General features: G+C 39.3%; 1 protein-coding gene across 1 annotated transcript in view; it reads right to left on the reverse strand.

The window, feature by feature from the left end:
• TM9SF3 (transmembrane 9 superfamily member 3) overlaps positions 1–18113 on the reverse strand; it is a 67994-nt gene that overhangs the window by 36491 nt on the left and 13390 nt on the right. The window contains exons 3-6 of the mRNA XM_005671366.3: positions 11841–11963; positions 9121–9281; positions 7729–7806; positions 741–872 (exon numbers count right to left, since the gene is read on the reverse strand). Of these exons, the coding sequence (XP_005671423.1) occupies positions 741–872; positions 7729–7806; positions 9121–9281; positions 11841–11963 (494 nt within the window). The remainder of the gene's footprint in view (positions 1–740; positions 873–7728; positions 7807–9120; positions 9282–11840; positions 11964–18113) is intronic.

Below are 18113 nucleotides of genomic sequence, written 5' to 3' on the forward strand. Positions count from 1 at the left end.
CTGATATTTCACAATACACATGAACATATTACAATTTTAATTTAACTGTTTCCAAACTTATTTAATGATGGAATAGATCAACATAGAATAGCCATTAACAACTGAATTACTTTGCGGTACAATTGGAACTAACACAACACTGTAAATTAATTACTTTAATTTTTTAAAAAAGGAAACAACAAAGAATAGCCATTAACATGCTACAAAACACTTTTGCTCATTTACAACATTATTCTATAATTTAGTAAAAGAAGTTAGAAAACAAACCTCCCCTAACTAAATGAAATCAGTCCTTTCACACACTCTTAATTTTATGCAATATTTAACAGCATTAGAAAAATACCAGTACAGGGCTACAACCTACTAGCTGCAATTCTGAAATCAAAAGCTCTGAAAAGTGAGTCTCTTTCACAAGTTTGACATATCTTTATTTGGTGGCAAATCTTAGAGTGAACTAACAAGAGGTTATTTATACCGTTTATTTACCCCACTTAGGGTGAACATTCACATGTTTTGCTAAAAAAAATTAATATATTTGATTACAGAATATGTAATCAGGGCATGTAAAAACATTAAAATATTTGATTAGAGACCCTTAGGGAGACTTATACCTTTCTAAAACCTGGAAATTCTGAATTCTAAAACTCATCTGACCTCAAGATTATGGATCCACTTCCAACATTCAAAATAACAGTGAGTTAAATTGTTTTATTAAATACAATGTAAAAATGTTTGCTTACCATGTCATCCATTTCTTCTTCTTTACTGTACCGGGCATAATCTTTTCTTAAAGTCCTCATTAAAATCATTGAAACTAAGCCCACCAAGAAGATAACCATCATGAAGGAGTTGAAAATTGAAAACCAGTGAATCTAAAATAGCAGAAAATAAAATATTACCTACATGAAAAAAGTCCCACAAAATTCACAGATGTCATGATGACAATGGGGTGCTAAGGCAAAAAAACAAAACAAAAAAACCCAAGTCTTCTAAAACTTTTACATGAAAATCCATAATTAAGATGCACTGGGGGGAGTTCCCGTCGTGGCACAGTGGTTAACGAATCTGACTAGGAACCATGAGGTTGCGGGTTCGGTCCCTGCCCTTGCTCAGTGGGTTAACGATCCAGCGTTGCCGTGAGCTGTGGTGTAGGTTGCAGACACGGTTCGGATCCCGAGTTGCTGTGGCTCTGGCGTAGGCCGGTGGCTACAGCTCTGATTGGACCCCTAGCCTGGGAACCTCCATATGCTGCGGAGTAGCCCAAAGAAATAGCAAAAAGACCAAAAAAAAAAAACAAAAAAAACTTAAAAAATAAATAAATAAATAAATAAATAAATAAAATGGTTATCTACTCCCCAGGTTTATGTGATTTTAAACAAGATAATAAATATAAAGCATACTGCATAATGTCTGGCACATAATAAAACACTAAAAAATTTTTAAAGTTGTCATCATCATTGACTTTTGAAGTGTTTGCCTGAACTTTTGTTCCCTCACTATCCTTTTTTTTCTTTACCTCTCTCCTCTCAATGCTGATACTTTTCAAACAAGGAGACTTCACGTTCTACTTCTTCCCTACTTATCCCTAAACAATACAATCTGTTTGCCCCACAAAATTTCTCTCCAAGACCTGCGATGAACTTAACTAACTCAGGAGTCAATTCTGTGACCCTCTCTTCGCTATCCCACGTCTGACCTCTGCTGACACGACACCATCCAACTTCACTGCTGCTGTTTCCCTCTTTCATCTTTGATACCTGCTCTTCCCCAAACTCTGTGAATTTCTCCAGAAGCTCCAATACCCGTACTCGCTGTGACATCTTCAGGTTCTCAGAACGTTTACCTAGCACCAATGCTGATGGTAACACCTTGTGCCTGCCTCCCAACCCCACCCCAAGTCCCTAGGCCGCTCTCTCATTCATGTTTCAGACTTTTGCTAAGAATGGTCATTTCCACGTGAGTATCTTTCTGGAATTCCAGACCTAGGCTGCCCTAAAATAAACTAATAATCTTCTGCCTCACATATGATGCTTCTGATTTCTAACTTCTGTTAATGGTACAAATATTTTTTTTGGTCTTTTTGTCTTTTTAGGGCTGTACCCGCAGCATATGGAAGTTCCCAGGCTAGGGGGTCAAATTGGAGCTGTAGCTGCTGGCCTATGCCAGAGCCACAGCAACACCAGATCCGAGCCTGCATCTGCGACCTACACCACAGCTCACGGCAACGCTGGATCCTTAACCCACTGAGCGAGGCCAGGGATCGAACCCGCAACCTCATGGTTCCTGGTCAATTCGTTTCCACTGCACCACAATGGGAACTCCCTGTTAATGGTACAAATATTTAGCTTTGAAAATTTAGAATCATCTCTGGCTCTTCCATCTCCTTAATCCTTCCTAGGTAGTAATTATTAAGCTTTTATTTTCCTTCCAACTGTCTCTTGTATTTATCGCTTCCTCTCTATTCCTATGCCATCATCTCATACCTGATCTCCTAGTTGACAAGCTTTATGTTTGGTCCCTCCTCTTCCTTTCAGCCTACCCTATAAAACCTGATCCACCAAAACTTTTTTTTTTTGGTCTTTTTGCCTTTTCTGGGACCGCTTCCGCGGCATATGGAGGTTCCCAGGTTAGGGGTCAAATCGGAGCTGTGGCCGCCGGTCTACGCCAGAGCCACAGCAACACGGGATCCGAGCCGCATCTGCGACCTAAACCACAGCTCATGGCGACACCGGATCCTTAACCCACTGATGGAGGCCAGGGATCGAACTCACCACCTCATGGTTGCTAGTCGGATTTGTTAACCACCGCACCACCAAGGGAACTCCAATCCAGCAAAACTTTTTAAACATCATGTTCATATATCACTTCTCTCTTCTGAAATAGTGACAGTCTCTATTTTCTCACATATCAAAAAGAAACGATTTTCCCTAATATTCTGTACCTCCTGAAGATGGCCACCTCACCTTATCTAGCCAACCTCTTTCCACTGTATATTATATACAAGCAGGCCTATCCTTCCTCAGTGACCCAAAAGTACAGCTTACTTCCACCTCCATATCCTTCTCGTAATTTCTTCTCACATGGAATCACTTCTATCCACCTTTGTAAATTCTATGATTTAAAACCCCTCTCGTGGTTCCACAGACCTCTCATACACATATTCTGGTTGTTCACAGGTACACTCCTGCTCTAAACTTCCACAGATAGATACCCAGAATATTTATAACACGCAGGATGTGCTGTCTTATACAATTAAGACAGATTCTAACTCAGGCTAACTTGTTGAGGTGAACTAGAGTAAAAAGCAGTCCTGGCTCTGTTCCCCACTTTGAGCCTACAGGAAAGCAATACAACTACAGCTTTCTCTGAAAAACAGACGGCAGTCGATTGCCTCTGCCTCTTCATAAGATCATTTCTTCCTTCACTCAACAATTTATTTGCTGAATACCTACTGAAATTATAAAGGAAATAATGAAAGCATTATATTTTGAAATATTTACCAAAAAGGTTGTACATTATGTAAATTTATCACAAAAGTATCATTTAAGATTTATAAAAGCAGCCTATAATAATAGGCTTTTACAAAGATTTGATTTTGTTTCCACTCTGGCAAATCAATGACCAAAAAGGACAAGAGAGAAGAAATTATACATGCACATATATCGCTATCTTTTTTTCAGTCCATTTATCAAATTTTTTTTTCTTTTTTTTTTTTTTGAGAAAAAGTTTTATTTTGTTTATTTTGCTTTTTAGGGCAGCACCCACGGCATATGGAGGTTCCCAGGCTAGGGGTCTAATCAGAGCTACAGCCACCAGCCTACACCACAGCCACAGCAACTATGACCTACACCACAGCTCTCGGCAACACCGGATCTTTAACCCACTGAGCAAGGCCAGGGATCGAACCCACAACCTCATGGTTCCTAGCTGGATTCGCTTCTGCTGTGGCACAATGGGAACGCCACGAAGAGAAAAAGTTTTATAGTTACTACTTAGTAATAAGAAAGATGAACCCAAAGTGCTAAAATTTTTAGCCAAGCTCTCTATTTTTCTAGCCTAAGATAAACTTTAAACTAATACCTGTAATAATAATAATCTGACATAACATCCCTTTATCCCCAAAATTAAAAATGCTATGATTCTGAAATTATTAACCAGGGACATATTTCTTTAAAACAATAAAGACATGAGATGTCACAGAGAGGTTACTAACCCTACGAACTGCTGACTCCAGCACCCCCTAGTGTTTCTAATCCTAAAGTAGCACCCCAGGTTTCTTAGCAATTTTAGAACATTGGAGATAACCAACTATACCACCAGTGCCGCCTTTTCCTGAGCACCTGCTATGGAATCACTGGACCAGGCGCTTTACATACACTGTCAAATGTTATTCCACAGCAACTCTGAGAGGGAATATAAACCTTGTTTCACTACTGAAAAGAAGCTAAAGAACTAGTCATCTGACCAAGGTTACTGTAAGTGGCAGAGACAGAGTCTGTATCTGGCTGGAGCTCCAAGGTCTGTGCTTATTGTCACTGTATTAGAAATAATCCCAACACTTTTACAGTAGATCTTGCCCCCTCCTGCCTACTTAAAAAAAAAAAATGCTTCAGTACGTCTACCTCCATCCCCTGCATTGTCAGTTTTGTGCTCTCTACTGAACCCCATTAACATATAAACATGTTTTACTTATATCTCAAAAAAAAACCCCAAGAACAAAAAACCCCAACCTCTTCCTAATTCCGTCTTTCCTACCAGCTACTACACAATTTCTGTGCTCCCTTTAGTAGCCAAGCTTGCTGCCTCCAATTCCTCTCCTTCCAGTCTCCCTTACAGCAGCTCTGCTGAGATTTTGCCCCACACACCACACCTGCTCTTTGTCAAGTCATCAAGATGATTCCAGATGAATCAACAGTCTCTTTGAGTACTGATCTTACCTGTCCCATCACCAACAATTCAGAACTAATCTTTCCATCCTCCACAACAGACATTCTTCTCCTGGCTTCCAGAATACCATTCTTTTCCCCCCCCCCCCATTCCTTACCAGTATTGCCTGAGAGCCCTTAGCTAGTTTCTCCTTTTCTCCCTAAACTTACACTACTGCTCCCAGAACTCAGTCCTTAGTCCTCTTCTATTTCTACATATTCTTCCTTGGTAACTGTATCCAGTCTCATAGCTTTAAATACTATCTATATGCCAACGGCAACAAAATTTATACCTCTAGCCCAGGCCTCTCTCCTGCACTCCAGACTGATATATCCAACCAGCTGATCAGGATCTCTGTTTGGATGTCCCACAGACACTTTAAAACTAAGAGGTCCCACACTGTACTCTGATCTCCCCTCCAAATCTCTAATACCGCTTTCCCACCCTACTGCCCCATTCTAACAGGTGCTCAGGGCAAAAACTCTGGGAGTGTTTCTCAAACCTTCTTTATCCTTCTATCAGGAAATCTTGATGGCTCCACCTTCAAAATATATTCACAAAATCTGGCATCTTCTCACCACCTTCACTGCTATGCCTTGGTTTGAGCCACCTTTATTCTCCGGACTGCTGCTGTAGCCTCTCTAATGGTATCCCTGCTTTTCCCCTTGTCCTGCACAACCTATTTTCGACATAATAACCTGAAAGATCCCTTTTAAACAGAAACCAGATTGTCACTACCCTCTCATGCCCCTCTATGCATTCAAAGTCCTCAGCAGCCATCGATGACCCGAACCCTGCTACCTCTTGGACTCCATCTCCTACCACGCATCCCCTTGCTCTGCTCCAGCCACCCTGCCTCCTTGCTATTAACTCCGAGCACGTTCCCACCTAATAGGCCTTTCCACAGTCTTGCTTCTGCCTGGAAAACTCTTTGCCCCCAGATACCTGCATTCCTTAGTTCCTTCAATTCCTTCAGGCTTTTGCTCAAAAGTCCACCTCAGAGGCTTGCCAGGACCTCTGTGTTCAGAACTACAACTTGCCCCATCCGTGACACTCTTGCCCCACTGCTCTTTTCTTTTTTGATGTATTTTTGAACATACTATACATTTTAGTGATTATGTTTATTGCATGTCTCCCCACTAGAATGTAAGCTGCAAGAGGACATGGATCTCTGCCTTTCATTCTCTAATGCATTCCACTTACTGACTACAGTGCTTGACACATAGCAGGTGCTTAGTTAGTATTTGTTTAAAAAATATACACTTGTGATGGAACATGATGGAGGATAATGTGAGAAAAAGAATGTATATACATATGTATGACTGGGTCACTTTGCTGTACAGCAGAAATTGACAGGACATTATATCAACTATAACAGAAAAAATAAAAACCGCATCAAAAAATATATAGATGGTATACTGTTCTACTAATAAAAATGTCAAAACGTAGCCTTTCCTCCAAGCTGTCAATACCCCATGAGACTAGAAACAAAGCAGACCTAGGTCTCCTGGTAGGGAATGTCAGTTGAGAGCCCTCATATTCTTAAATATTATTTAAAGTTGAAGATATCTGTGCCTATACCTCTAGCTAGAGTACCATGTTTGGGACTGTCTGAGCACTAAATCCAAGGAAAACACGCTGAGGGTGGGGGAGTAGACGTAGGGGAGGAAATTTCAGCTCCAGGAGACAAGTAGCACACTAAATCCTTCAGTAAGGACTAAACCTCAAAGACCCCTCCGCAAAGATTTTTTTTCTCCTAGGATCCAGTGAAAGATTAGAAGTAGTAACTGGAGTTCCCGTTGAGGCACAGTGGGTTAAGAACTCAAAACAGTCTCCATCATGATGCAGGTTCAATCTCCGGCCTCACTCAGGGGGTTGAGGATCTGGCGATGCCACAAGCTGTGGTATAGGTCGAGCAGATCCAGCTCAGATTCGGTGTGGCTGTGGCTGTGGCATAGGCCAGTAGTTGCAGCTCCAATTCGACCCCTAGCCTGGGAACTTCCATATGCCACAGGTGTGGCCAGAAAAACAAGAAAGGAAAATAAAAAAACCCAGCAGCAAAGACACTGGACTTAGGATGTGAGATCAATGTGTATCTCTTGGAAGTGGGTGGGATGCATTTTTCCCATTTTTGGTGTTTCCTTGTAGGTGGAAGGGTTTCCCCTAGCAAAAACTCCTGGGCTCAGAGTTTCCTAGTGGCCTGGCAGTTAACAGCCCAGCACTGTCACTGCTGTGGCTCGGGTCACTGCTATGGTGCAGGTTTGATCCCTGCTGGGGAACTTCTATATGCCATGGGTGTAGCCAAAACAAACAAACAAACTCCTGGTCTTACTCCACTCTTATATTCATTCCTTCCTGGAGAATGCATACATTCTGCTCTGTTTCTCCACACCAAAAATGTTTACAAGCACAGGCGCCTCAGTAAGAAAACTTGAAATAGCGAAATAGCCCAGCACTGTCTGAGTGTGTTAAGTTTGTCCAATTCTGAGTTTCGGTATTAAGAAGCTTGCTTGCCCATAGAAAAAATCCTTATCAGTAATGAAGATGGTATCCTGGCTTCCATATGTTGTGTTCTTCCTTGTGTATCACTTCACTGGTTTAAATCAGGTACGATGAGGGGAGCTTTTGATGCTCCTCTAAAATTCTGTCACTCTTATGACCCTGAGCTCACTCTGAAACCACCATTAGATGGTTAAATCTTTGAATGCCATCGCTCTAGCACAGTGCCTCACACATGGCATACAGTCATTGTTTAACTAACTGGAGCACATACTGAATTCTTAAAATACACCATTTACCTACCCTGTGTTGAAAAAAGGATGGATCAAGATATTTGTCGAATCGATCTTCAAATTTTACATCTGACTTTTTCCATTTTACCTGAAAAAAATTTTTTCATTTGAAAACCAAGGACAGTAAATAATCTGATATGAAAACTCTGAGCGAAATTTGAAAAGATTTACCCACTTAGAATAAGAAACTAGAGAAATGGTAGAAAGTTACGACCAATTTGAAAAGCTGAAATACATGATAAAAAACTAACCAACTTTCCTCTCAGTGTGTTAACAAAACTTAACGGGATCATTTCAGTTTTCAAGGACTATTAACTGTTACTGACTTATATATACTCTGACCTGATAAATGGGATAAGAACTCAATGAATTAAACTAATTAAAATAAGAGTCTGTATATTTTTGTCTTTGGATTGCATTAGTTTTATTACAATGATCATGTTCTTTACTTTATGCAATATTATTTGCACTGGGTACATATGCACAAATCTTGAAAAACTTACACAACTGGCTACCAGCAATGGACTCATTCCAGTTACCAGGAAAAAAACTGGCAAAGAGAGAGGCTACCTACATTGGATTTCTCTTCTTTCCTCTATTTTTAATCCTAACAGAACAGAATTAACTTGATAGTTGCAAGGGGCTTTGACAAGCTCTTGCTCGGCAGTATCTTATTCCAACTGATAAAGCAAAATACGGTAAACTACACTCTTTCCGCAATTTTCAATGTAGCACCAATTCTTAATCTGCAATAGTAATGAGGAAAGAGAAAGAAGAAGTACTACAATCTAAAAAGTAACCATGAAATTGGACTTGGAGAACAGACTGTGGTTGCCAAGGGGGAGGGGAGGGAGTGGGATGGACTGGAAGTTTGGGGCTAATAGATGTAAACTATTGCATCTGGAGTGGGTAAGCAATGAGATCCTGCTGTAGAGCACAGGAAACTATATTTAGTCACTTCTGATGGAACAAGATGGAGGATAATGTGAGAAAAAGAATATACTTAAATGTATGGGCCAACCTTGCTGTACAGTAGAAATTGACAGAACACTATAAATCAACTATAATAGAAAAAATAACAATCATAAAAAAATAAATAAAAAGTAACCATGAAAACACATGGCTGGGTTAACTAACTAACTGCCCAGTTATAATGGTAAACTTTGCTGAAGCAAATGGTAGGCCCTGCAAATGCATAACAGGTATCTAATATTATAGACCTGAAGTACATCCCCTGCTTTCAGGAGGCTTACTAACATACACTGAGGAAATACATTCTAATAATATTCTGTTGCATCCCATCTCAAGATACATTTTCATTTACTAAAGTTGTAAAACATATTTAATTGTTGATATCAGGCCACAAACACGTCTTCCTGTATACAATTACTTTAATACTTACTGAATATGACATCTGGATTTTAGTATTGGGAACTAGTTTCACCTTTCCTTCACTAGTTAGATTAACATCAACAATTCGATTTCCATTAAAACCTATTTCAAGTTTTTTATAGGTCCAAAGATAGTAATCTTCTCCATTTTCATCTGCTTCACCAACAATACCTACAAAACAAATAACACTTCAGACAATGTATGTAATATCACTTAATATTTAAAATAATTAGAAGCTAAAAGCTCATTTAAAATGTTTTTACAGAGTTCCCATTGTGGCACAGCAGAAACTAATCTGACTAGGAACCATGAGGTTGCGGGTTCGATCCCCGGCCTTGCTCAGTGGGTTAAGGATCCAGTGTTGCCGTGAGCTGTGGTGTAGGTCGCAGACGTGGCTCAGATCCTATGTTGCTATGACTGTGGTGTAGGCCGCCAGCTGTAGCTCTGATTTGACCCCTAGCCTGGGAATCTCCATGTGTCGTGGGTGCAGCCCTAAAAAATAAAATAAAATGTTTTTAAAAAAAAGCAGTATTACCAATATTCTTCATGGTTAGAACAAGGAAAAGGTGCAGGCTGGACTTCTATGCTTTGTTAACTACTTGGCAAACACAAACCATTTTCATACCATGATAAAAACAAGTGATGAACAGTTTAGCATAACCTATCACTAATTTGATCCTCAAAGTTCATGCTTTGTATTTATTATAACCTTCACTATAATAATCACGGCCATATAGGTTTATGTTCCCTAATATCTTAAAATCTCAGGGAAGTGCTATATCACTATCTGGCAAGGTCCTCAGCTTAGTGGTCAAACTAAAATTAAAAGCAAGTTCTCCAGAAGCCCAGTGCAGTACTTTCTCCAATAATCTATGATCAATCCATTCCTAATAAGCTGCACATATGTGTGTAGGGGGTATCAAAATTTAAAATGCTTCTTCTTTATACCTTTATTGGACTTACCCCTAGGAAGTCAACAAAACAAAAGAATGTTGAAGATAAATGGTGATGAGGCAACAGTTTAAATGATCATTTTGATCATAATTTGGGATACTGGCAGAAGACCCAAACAGGGGAATAGTAGTAGTAGAGGATCTGTCCCTTGTGCCCTCATTCTGTCAGCTATTTATCCAATGTTCCCTACCCAAGCCTCTATGTTCTCTAGAGCCTTAGATGCTACAAGTTCCCCCTTGGGCCTTCCTTCTACAGTCAATGCAACTGATTAAAGCATTAGGGGGGGAAATGATCATTTCTTATTAAGAATTATTTGCTTATTAACCAAAGCTGTTCAAATTGGTACAAGCGCAAGGAACACAGTTTCATTTTGTTTGAGGTTGTAGAGGGATAATAAACTCCTTCTAATAAATAATTTCGCTGAAGTTTTTTTACCTATCTACTCTAAATCTCTGAGCGTGGAAACACAATTGGACCAAATAGGATGGTATTCTCTAAGGGAATTTTAAAAGACTCTGAAAGCTTTAACCCAAGAAAAGCCAGATAAGGATTTTTTTCTGACAAGATTTCCCATGGTTCAGACATTCTAGGATACCCAAAAGCATCTGCCCTAAACATGGCAGAAACCCAGAGCTAAAAACGATTCACGTTAAGACAGGAAAGCACAGCTGCCATGCTGCTAGGTCAGACAAGAAACCCATAAGCAAATACAAAAGAACAGGAGAGGAACCTGCTCTCTCACCAAAAAAAAGAGGAAACCCAGAGTAATGAGTTCTCCTGAACTACAGGCTTAGAAATATTCAGCATATCTTCCTGCTACCCTCAGAACTGATCACAGAAATGTCTATTATACTAATTACAGTAATTCATATGAAATGCTTACTATTTATACTTAACATGCAACAGAGTAATGATGATGCATACAATTATATCTTGAGATTAACTTTCTTATAAATTCCACCTGAAGACCACATTAAACTCTGAGCTGATATGGCCAGTCTTTCAGTTTGCTGCTCATGAATAGAGTAGTCTGCTAATAATTTCAAAGATTAGAATATTAATTATATATAAGAACAAACATCCAAGACCAAAAAAAAAAACCCAAACAACAACAAAAAGCCACCAAGAGAAAAACGTGATCAAATATGCTGGCTATGAAAGCTGGCCATGCACTACACATTAAATAATTTAATCAAGTCCAGCACAAACAATGTTTGGATTATGCATAAGTTGGTATTAACTATTTCACAGTTCTTCTCCATTAATACAAATGAACAAGAGCATAAAAAATAAAACATAATTTTTTTAAAAAAATCTTAAATATAATAGAGTTTGGGAAAATAACATAGGCACTAGCAAAACAAGTCATTCAGGAGACTGTTATATCTAAAAACCATACTACCACAGTTCCACATGAGAGATAGCCAAAATAAAATTTAAAAATCCTATTCAGTCCCTTTGATTGTATTTACAAAATAAGTCAAAAAAGATATGAGCAAAATGGGTGGAGGGGGATATTTCAGATTGCTCAAAGCACCTTTTAATCTTTTAAATCTAAAAAGTTATATTTTGAGGGATTTTCATGTAAGGATTGACAACATCAAAATCCTTCAAGTAATAGGCAACAATAAAATCTGTGTTGAAATCACTCTGTGGAAAATAGGGTACGCACATTTATTGACTCAATGCACAGTCACCCTAACAGAGTCATTACATAAATCTTGCTTATTATGCAAAAACATTCCCCAAACTTTAAATATAACATACAATGCTTACCCCATATTGGTAAGTCATCTATGTACATCTGGTACCAGTAGTGATTTTTGATAGCATACACAAAAGCATCTCTCTTTTCTTTATCTAAGTCAATTTCACAGTAAGTTGCTGGCATCACGTCATCTGCATAAAATAAAAATTGCAAATTAGTACACTGGTTTGCAAAACAGTTACAGAAAAAATAACATACAAAAAAAGGCAACATTTCCTGAAGTTAAAATTTCCACTTGTAATCGCTGAATCTGGGTGATAAATACATGGGGATTCAATATACAAGTCTTTCTTTTTTTGTGTATGTTTAAGATTTTTCACAATAAAAGAATTTTAATATCTTTATTTTCAAAGATTTCTTACTAAGTGAAGAACACATCCCTTATATAAAGAAAATTATACAAGAACATTTACAAAATGACTTTAAAATGAATAAAGTGATTTAAAAACAAAAATGGAAAAGCTTAAAACACATAGGAAAGTGTCCACTTTATAAAAAAACGCAATAATATGATACTAGGTAGAACTAACAATTTCTAGCTACAAGATCTCTGTGATAAATATTCATTTTGAACATTCTTGGAAATGCAAGTCACTAGAGGCACAGATTCTATGAGGAATCCCAGTGACTCTTCATACTTTGTAAGATTAAAAGCAAGCCTCTATTTAGCAGGCGCCACTGTTTATAAATTACCCAAAAGTTCCCTGGAGATGAATCATTTCCACTCTTGACTGCTTTTAAATATACTGCTACCTGAAAATACTGTTCAGATGGACTCTAACTTATAAATCTTGCAGAAATGTGCTTAAGGATCATTAGTTTCTAAACAAAACCAAACCAAACCCCAAAAACCTGTAAATGCCCCAGATGTCTGTCAAAAGGATGCAATGTTTTTACATATTACTTAAGCAATCAGAGAAAAGAGAAATCAATCTTAACAAAACAAAAAGCAGAGCTGTTTGATTTTAAGTTCTCCTGTACTATAACACTGGTTTTTTAAAACATGAAATACAACTTCCCGCAAGAAACGACATTAAATTTCTTAAATGTAAATTAGACCTAAATTGCAGCCAAACCATAATTAATAACCTATGTTATTTATATAAGTTTATAATATATTTCTATGTTATTTAAGTTTATAATATGTATAAGTTTATATATATTTCTATAAGAAATAACAATCTGAGTTGTAACTCCAGATACCAGAGACGAGCCTCCCCAATCCTCAACAGTGAGAATTAGCTTCCCCTTATTATAGCTCATGGAGTAGGTACCCCCAAACTGGAATACCAAATTTGGCAGTAACCACTGAAGTCCCATGAAAGAGGGGCAGGGAAATACTCTTGTTCCCAAAGTGGGAGAAGAAAACTGCTTTGCATCCAACAACAATTGCTCCCACACAGATATTCCTTCTACTCAGGCCCTTTTTAGGCAGAAAGTAATTTAGGATCTTCACAATGGCGAAACTGAGGCTGAGGAGAGAAGGAAGGGAGAGTTAGGACGGGATTACCACAAAGGGTTCCCAGAGCAGGAGCTAGGGGAACTGGCAGAGGTCCCCAAGTGGGATATCCATGGATTGTGCGAATGCGCCAAGGGCAGCAGGCAACTGCAACCACAGAGGGGAGATCGAGAACCAAAGCAAGGTCCAGGATGAGAAGCAACAAACAGCTGCAGCGGCCCTGTGGCTCCACTGCTGCAAAGCCACCGAGTCCCTTGCTGTTATAATCAGACATCTGTTCCCGTATAAGGTTCTGAGATACCCAATAAGACTCCCCACAGTCTGAACTCTCTCTTTACAACTATCTGCCATTCTCTCTCCCTATACTCTAGCTGAACTCAACCGCCCACAGTTCTCACACACCATGTGCTGTCTTGGCCTCTGGATTCTTTTTGTTTGTGTGGTAAACTCCATCTTACACGTCCAACCTAAAAAAATCTCATTCCTCTACCCTGTTCCCCACAGAGGAATCCCTGATTCCCCAACTATCGCACTTCTCAAATCCCACAGCCTGAAGAACCATGGCTTTCCCTCCATCCTTCCTATGGCACCTAGGCCTACACCTCTTATAATACCTCATACCAGTATCTTAATGCCTTGAAAAGACCATCAGGTCTGGAGAGCTATGTCTGTAACTGATTATAACCTTTTTAGCTCCAGCTGGACCTGTTTCAGTACCCTGCACAGAGCAGGCACTAAACAAACAAAAAATCCTAACAATTTTTTTTGGTCTTTTTAGGGCCGCACCCAAAGCATATGGAAGTTCCCAAGCTAGGGGATGAATCGGAGCTGTAGCTGCTGGCCTACATCACAGCTCACAGCAATGCCAGATCCGAGCCTCGTCTGCAATGTACACCACAGCTCACACCAATGCCAGATCCTTAACCCACTGAAGGAGGCCAGGGATCAAACCTGAGTCCTCATGGATACTAGTCGGGTTCATTACTACTGAGCCACAACGGGAACTCCTAACAAATTTTAAGGGCATGATATTTGGCAAAGTATATTAGAGTATACACGTGTACTTGCATCTGTGAGTGAAAAGGATGTGTGTGTATAAGTGTGAGGAGAAAATGCCAAATAGAAACAAATGAAATATTTGAGCAGAGTATCTCAGAAGGACTGACAAAAAAAAAATCTTGAAGAGTATCTTTCACTGATATAAAATCTAGGAAAGACATATTGTGGTAAGAGAGAAAACATCCTTATGGCAGGCTATATTAAGGGCCCAGGGTGGTCATATTTTAATGAAATTCCTCTTGCAGGCATGTAAGCAAATACAAACATCACAAATTACTGAAGAGCCTGGTTGCTCCATTCAAACAGCACTTCTCTCAGGAGGGAGCCGTTTTGAAGATAACAAATGTAATGTGCCTGAATACGCCAGATCACTATTCAGCACTCTACGCGGCTGGAAAACAATCTGAAAAATCTTATCACCACAAATCACTCCTTTAAAATAAACAGAGTATACTTTTCATATGAAATACACACCTATGAATCCTGGAAGAGGAGGCAATTAAGATCTTACCAATGCAAATACTTTTTATGGTGGAAAAAGAAGAAACCCAAGTGGCAAATGTCAATACTGATTTTTCAAACAGAAAGCAAAGAGATTCTCGAAACTACATACTAATAAGTCTATCATCAATTCTCAACAACACTCCAGACCAATAAATGAATAGACAGTGAAAACAATGAAAAAAGAACGTGACAATTATTCATGAGCTCTCTACAAACATCTCATGCCTTACTTTTTTTTTTGGTCTTTTTGCCTTTTCTAGGGCCGCTTCCCATGGCATATGGAGATTCCCAGGCTAGGGGTCTAATCAGAGATGTAGCTGCCAGCCTGCACCAGAGCCACAGCAACGCAGGATCCCAGACACGTCTGTGACCTACACCACAGCTCACGGCAACACCAGATCCTTAACCCGCTGAGCAAGGCCAGGGATGGAACCCGCAACCCCATGGTTCCTAGTCGGATTCGTTAACCACTGAGCCACGACGGGAACTCCTACTTTGTTTACCTTCTCTTCGGATAGCATTGCTAAACTGGAAAATCAGAAGTACTCTACTTCAAATTCAGCAGCACTTAGCAAAGTTTCTCATGAAGTCACTATAGACAAACTGATAGAAAAATGGGCACAAATTTGGGTTTTAGTCTGGGTTCCACTACTTACTAGCTTTGTGAATAAAAGCAAGTCACTTAACCTCTGTGAACCTCAGATCCCTTACCTGTAAAACAGAAAACATCCATGCTATCTCCCTCTCAGAATTGTTTTAAGGACGAAAAGTATATATTCTCAGACAGTGTTAAGTTTTCTTGGACCACACATCCCTTCAAGAATCCAATGAAAGAGGATTCCCACTTTCTCCCTTGCCCCCTCAAAATGCACATTCACTCAAAATTAAATATACAATTCCAGAGGGTTCACAGACCCCTGAAGCCAGAGCTTCTGGCTCAACTCTGCGTACCTAGAGCCTACCACAGGGCTCTGGAATACAGTAAGGGCCCAGAAACTGAACTTTTTAAAAAAGGAGAAAAACCGGTATATTCACTGTTAATTAATCACCCTTTTATATACACAGTATTGATTACTGACTAACCTGACTGGCAGTATAAACTATACAATTTTTTTAGATGGCTATTTGGCAACATGTATCAAGAATTGCCTTAAAAATATTTATGCCCCTTGATTCAGTAATTCCACCTCTACGAATTTAAGCTAATGAAAGATTCAGAGATGCATTAAAATATTTAGGTACTAGGGCAGTCAAATGCAGTACTATTTCTAACAGAAAAAAAAAAAAGCAAAAGCAAGGAAGTAAGGGAGGAAAGAAGGAAAGAAAATGAGTATCTTGTAATTGAGAAATGGGTGGAAATTATAATATCAAGTAATAGAATACTATATAAACACATTTTAAACAGAGTAACAATATGAGCTCAAGTCTAAAGGATGTTAAGAAAAAAGAAGAGCAAAAACTAATTTACACATAACTTATTAAATGAACTAGCAAGTGCTTAGAACAGTATCTGGAACATAATAAACACTATATAATTGTTCACTAAATACATTCAAAAAGTCGTATATATAACATGAACCCAATTTAAAAAATTTTTAAATTATAGGGATGAATGTAAAGATGGTCAGAAAGAAAAGATGGAGGCAATGTTACGGGTATTTATATGCAGGTGATTTTTTTTTTTTTTTTTGTCTTTATAGGGCTGCACTCGTGGCATATGGAGGTTCCCAGGCTAGGGGTCCAATCGGAGCTACAGCTGCCGGCCTACGCCACAGCCACAGCCACAGCCACACGGGATCCAAGCCGCGTCTGCAACCTACACCACAGCTCACGGCAACGCTGGATCCTTAACCCACTGAGCGAGGCCAGGGATCGAACCCGCAACCTCACGGTTCCTAGATGGATTCATTTCCGCTGCGCCACTGACGGGAACTCCTATGCAGGTGATTTTTATATTCTTTACATTTCTCTGTGGTTTCTGTGTTTCAAATTCCTTTGAAAACAAAATAAGACAGATGTTAATCTGAGGAGAACAATGTTATCAATGGTTTGAATAAGAATTTACAGAAAGACCATGCTTATCAAAGTTGCTGTTAGCACAAAGTTTAAGGAATTGCTAATACCAAGAACTCAAAGTATCTAGAGTTGAAATTCAGCACATGATTTAAATTACTTGGCCTGGCTAAAATGCTTTGGTAGAAACCAATAGGACAAAATATTGCATCAAGTTCCCAGACTATCCAATTAAACGAGGCAGACTAACCACAAGTGTGTTTTACTTCCTGAAACTCCATTAAGATGTCAATAAAGGAATAAAAAGGATGAAGGCGCACAAGGACAAAAGAGGAGAAGACAGTAAGAAAAACATTTCAACAAATTTTGGGGAAATGGAAAACAAATGGAAGATGGGAAATGACTAATAAGAGGGAGAAAGCCCTAACAGAAAAGACAGGACTGTTGTCACAAAACACAGGAGACACTTGGGACTTGGAGGCACCACAGACGTCGAAAGGTAGAGGACAGGTAGATGTGAGGCTGAACACATAGGGAAACTGCATACAAATATGTTTATAGAGGGGCTGGAGGCCCAGCCCCCTCCTGCGCCCATCACGCGGCGAGACAGATACCCTCACCTTCCCTCCTGCAGCAGACCAGACGCACTTTCCCTTAGAGAACTTCAGCAGAGAGCCTCCAGAATCAGGAAGAGCAAAACAGTAGAATCCAGGGACTGGAAACAGGGTCAGGGTTACCTTAAGCAAAAATCTTCAGGCTGAATGAAAGGAACTGCCACTCCCCAAGCCCTTTCCCCACCCACTGGCAATCAGGCTTTACCACCTAGAGGGAAGTACTACATGGTGGTTAAAAGCTCAACTCTAGCACTGGGCCGCCTGGATTCAAAAATCCTCACTCCGCCACTTTCCATCTGTGAATCCTGAATAATTAATTAGCCTCTGGGCCCTAACTTCCTCATTTGAAAGACAGGTATAATATACTTCATAAACTTATTCAGAAAATAAAACAGGCAAGATTGAAAAGCATTGAGCCAGAAACATGTAAGGCTCTCAGCAGCCCTTGGCATCTCCCCATATCTGCAGTACTCTCAACTTGCCACTTGACTCTAGAGAAGTAGAAGAAATACTGATAAAATAATTGCATCCCTCTGTTAAGTTGCAATATTCGAGGAAGAGAAAATTCAAGGGAATTCAATAAAATAAATGAGAGGAAGGAATCCTCTAGAAGTCGTCAACTTGTCAACAAT

The sequence above is a fragment of the Sus scrofa genome, chromosome 14 (assembly GCF_054392235.1).
Source record: "Sus scrofa isolate SSC_HxYL_T2T_F1_AM1 chromosome 14, Sscrofa_HxYL_maternal_Yorkshire_Landrace_v2.0, whole genome shotgun sequence".
In the NCBI taxonomy this organism is placed as follows: Eukaryota; Metazoa; Chordata; class Mammalia; order Artiodactyla; family Suidae; genus Sus; species Sus scrofa.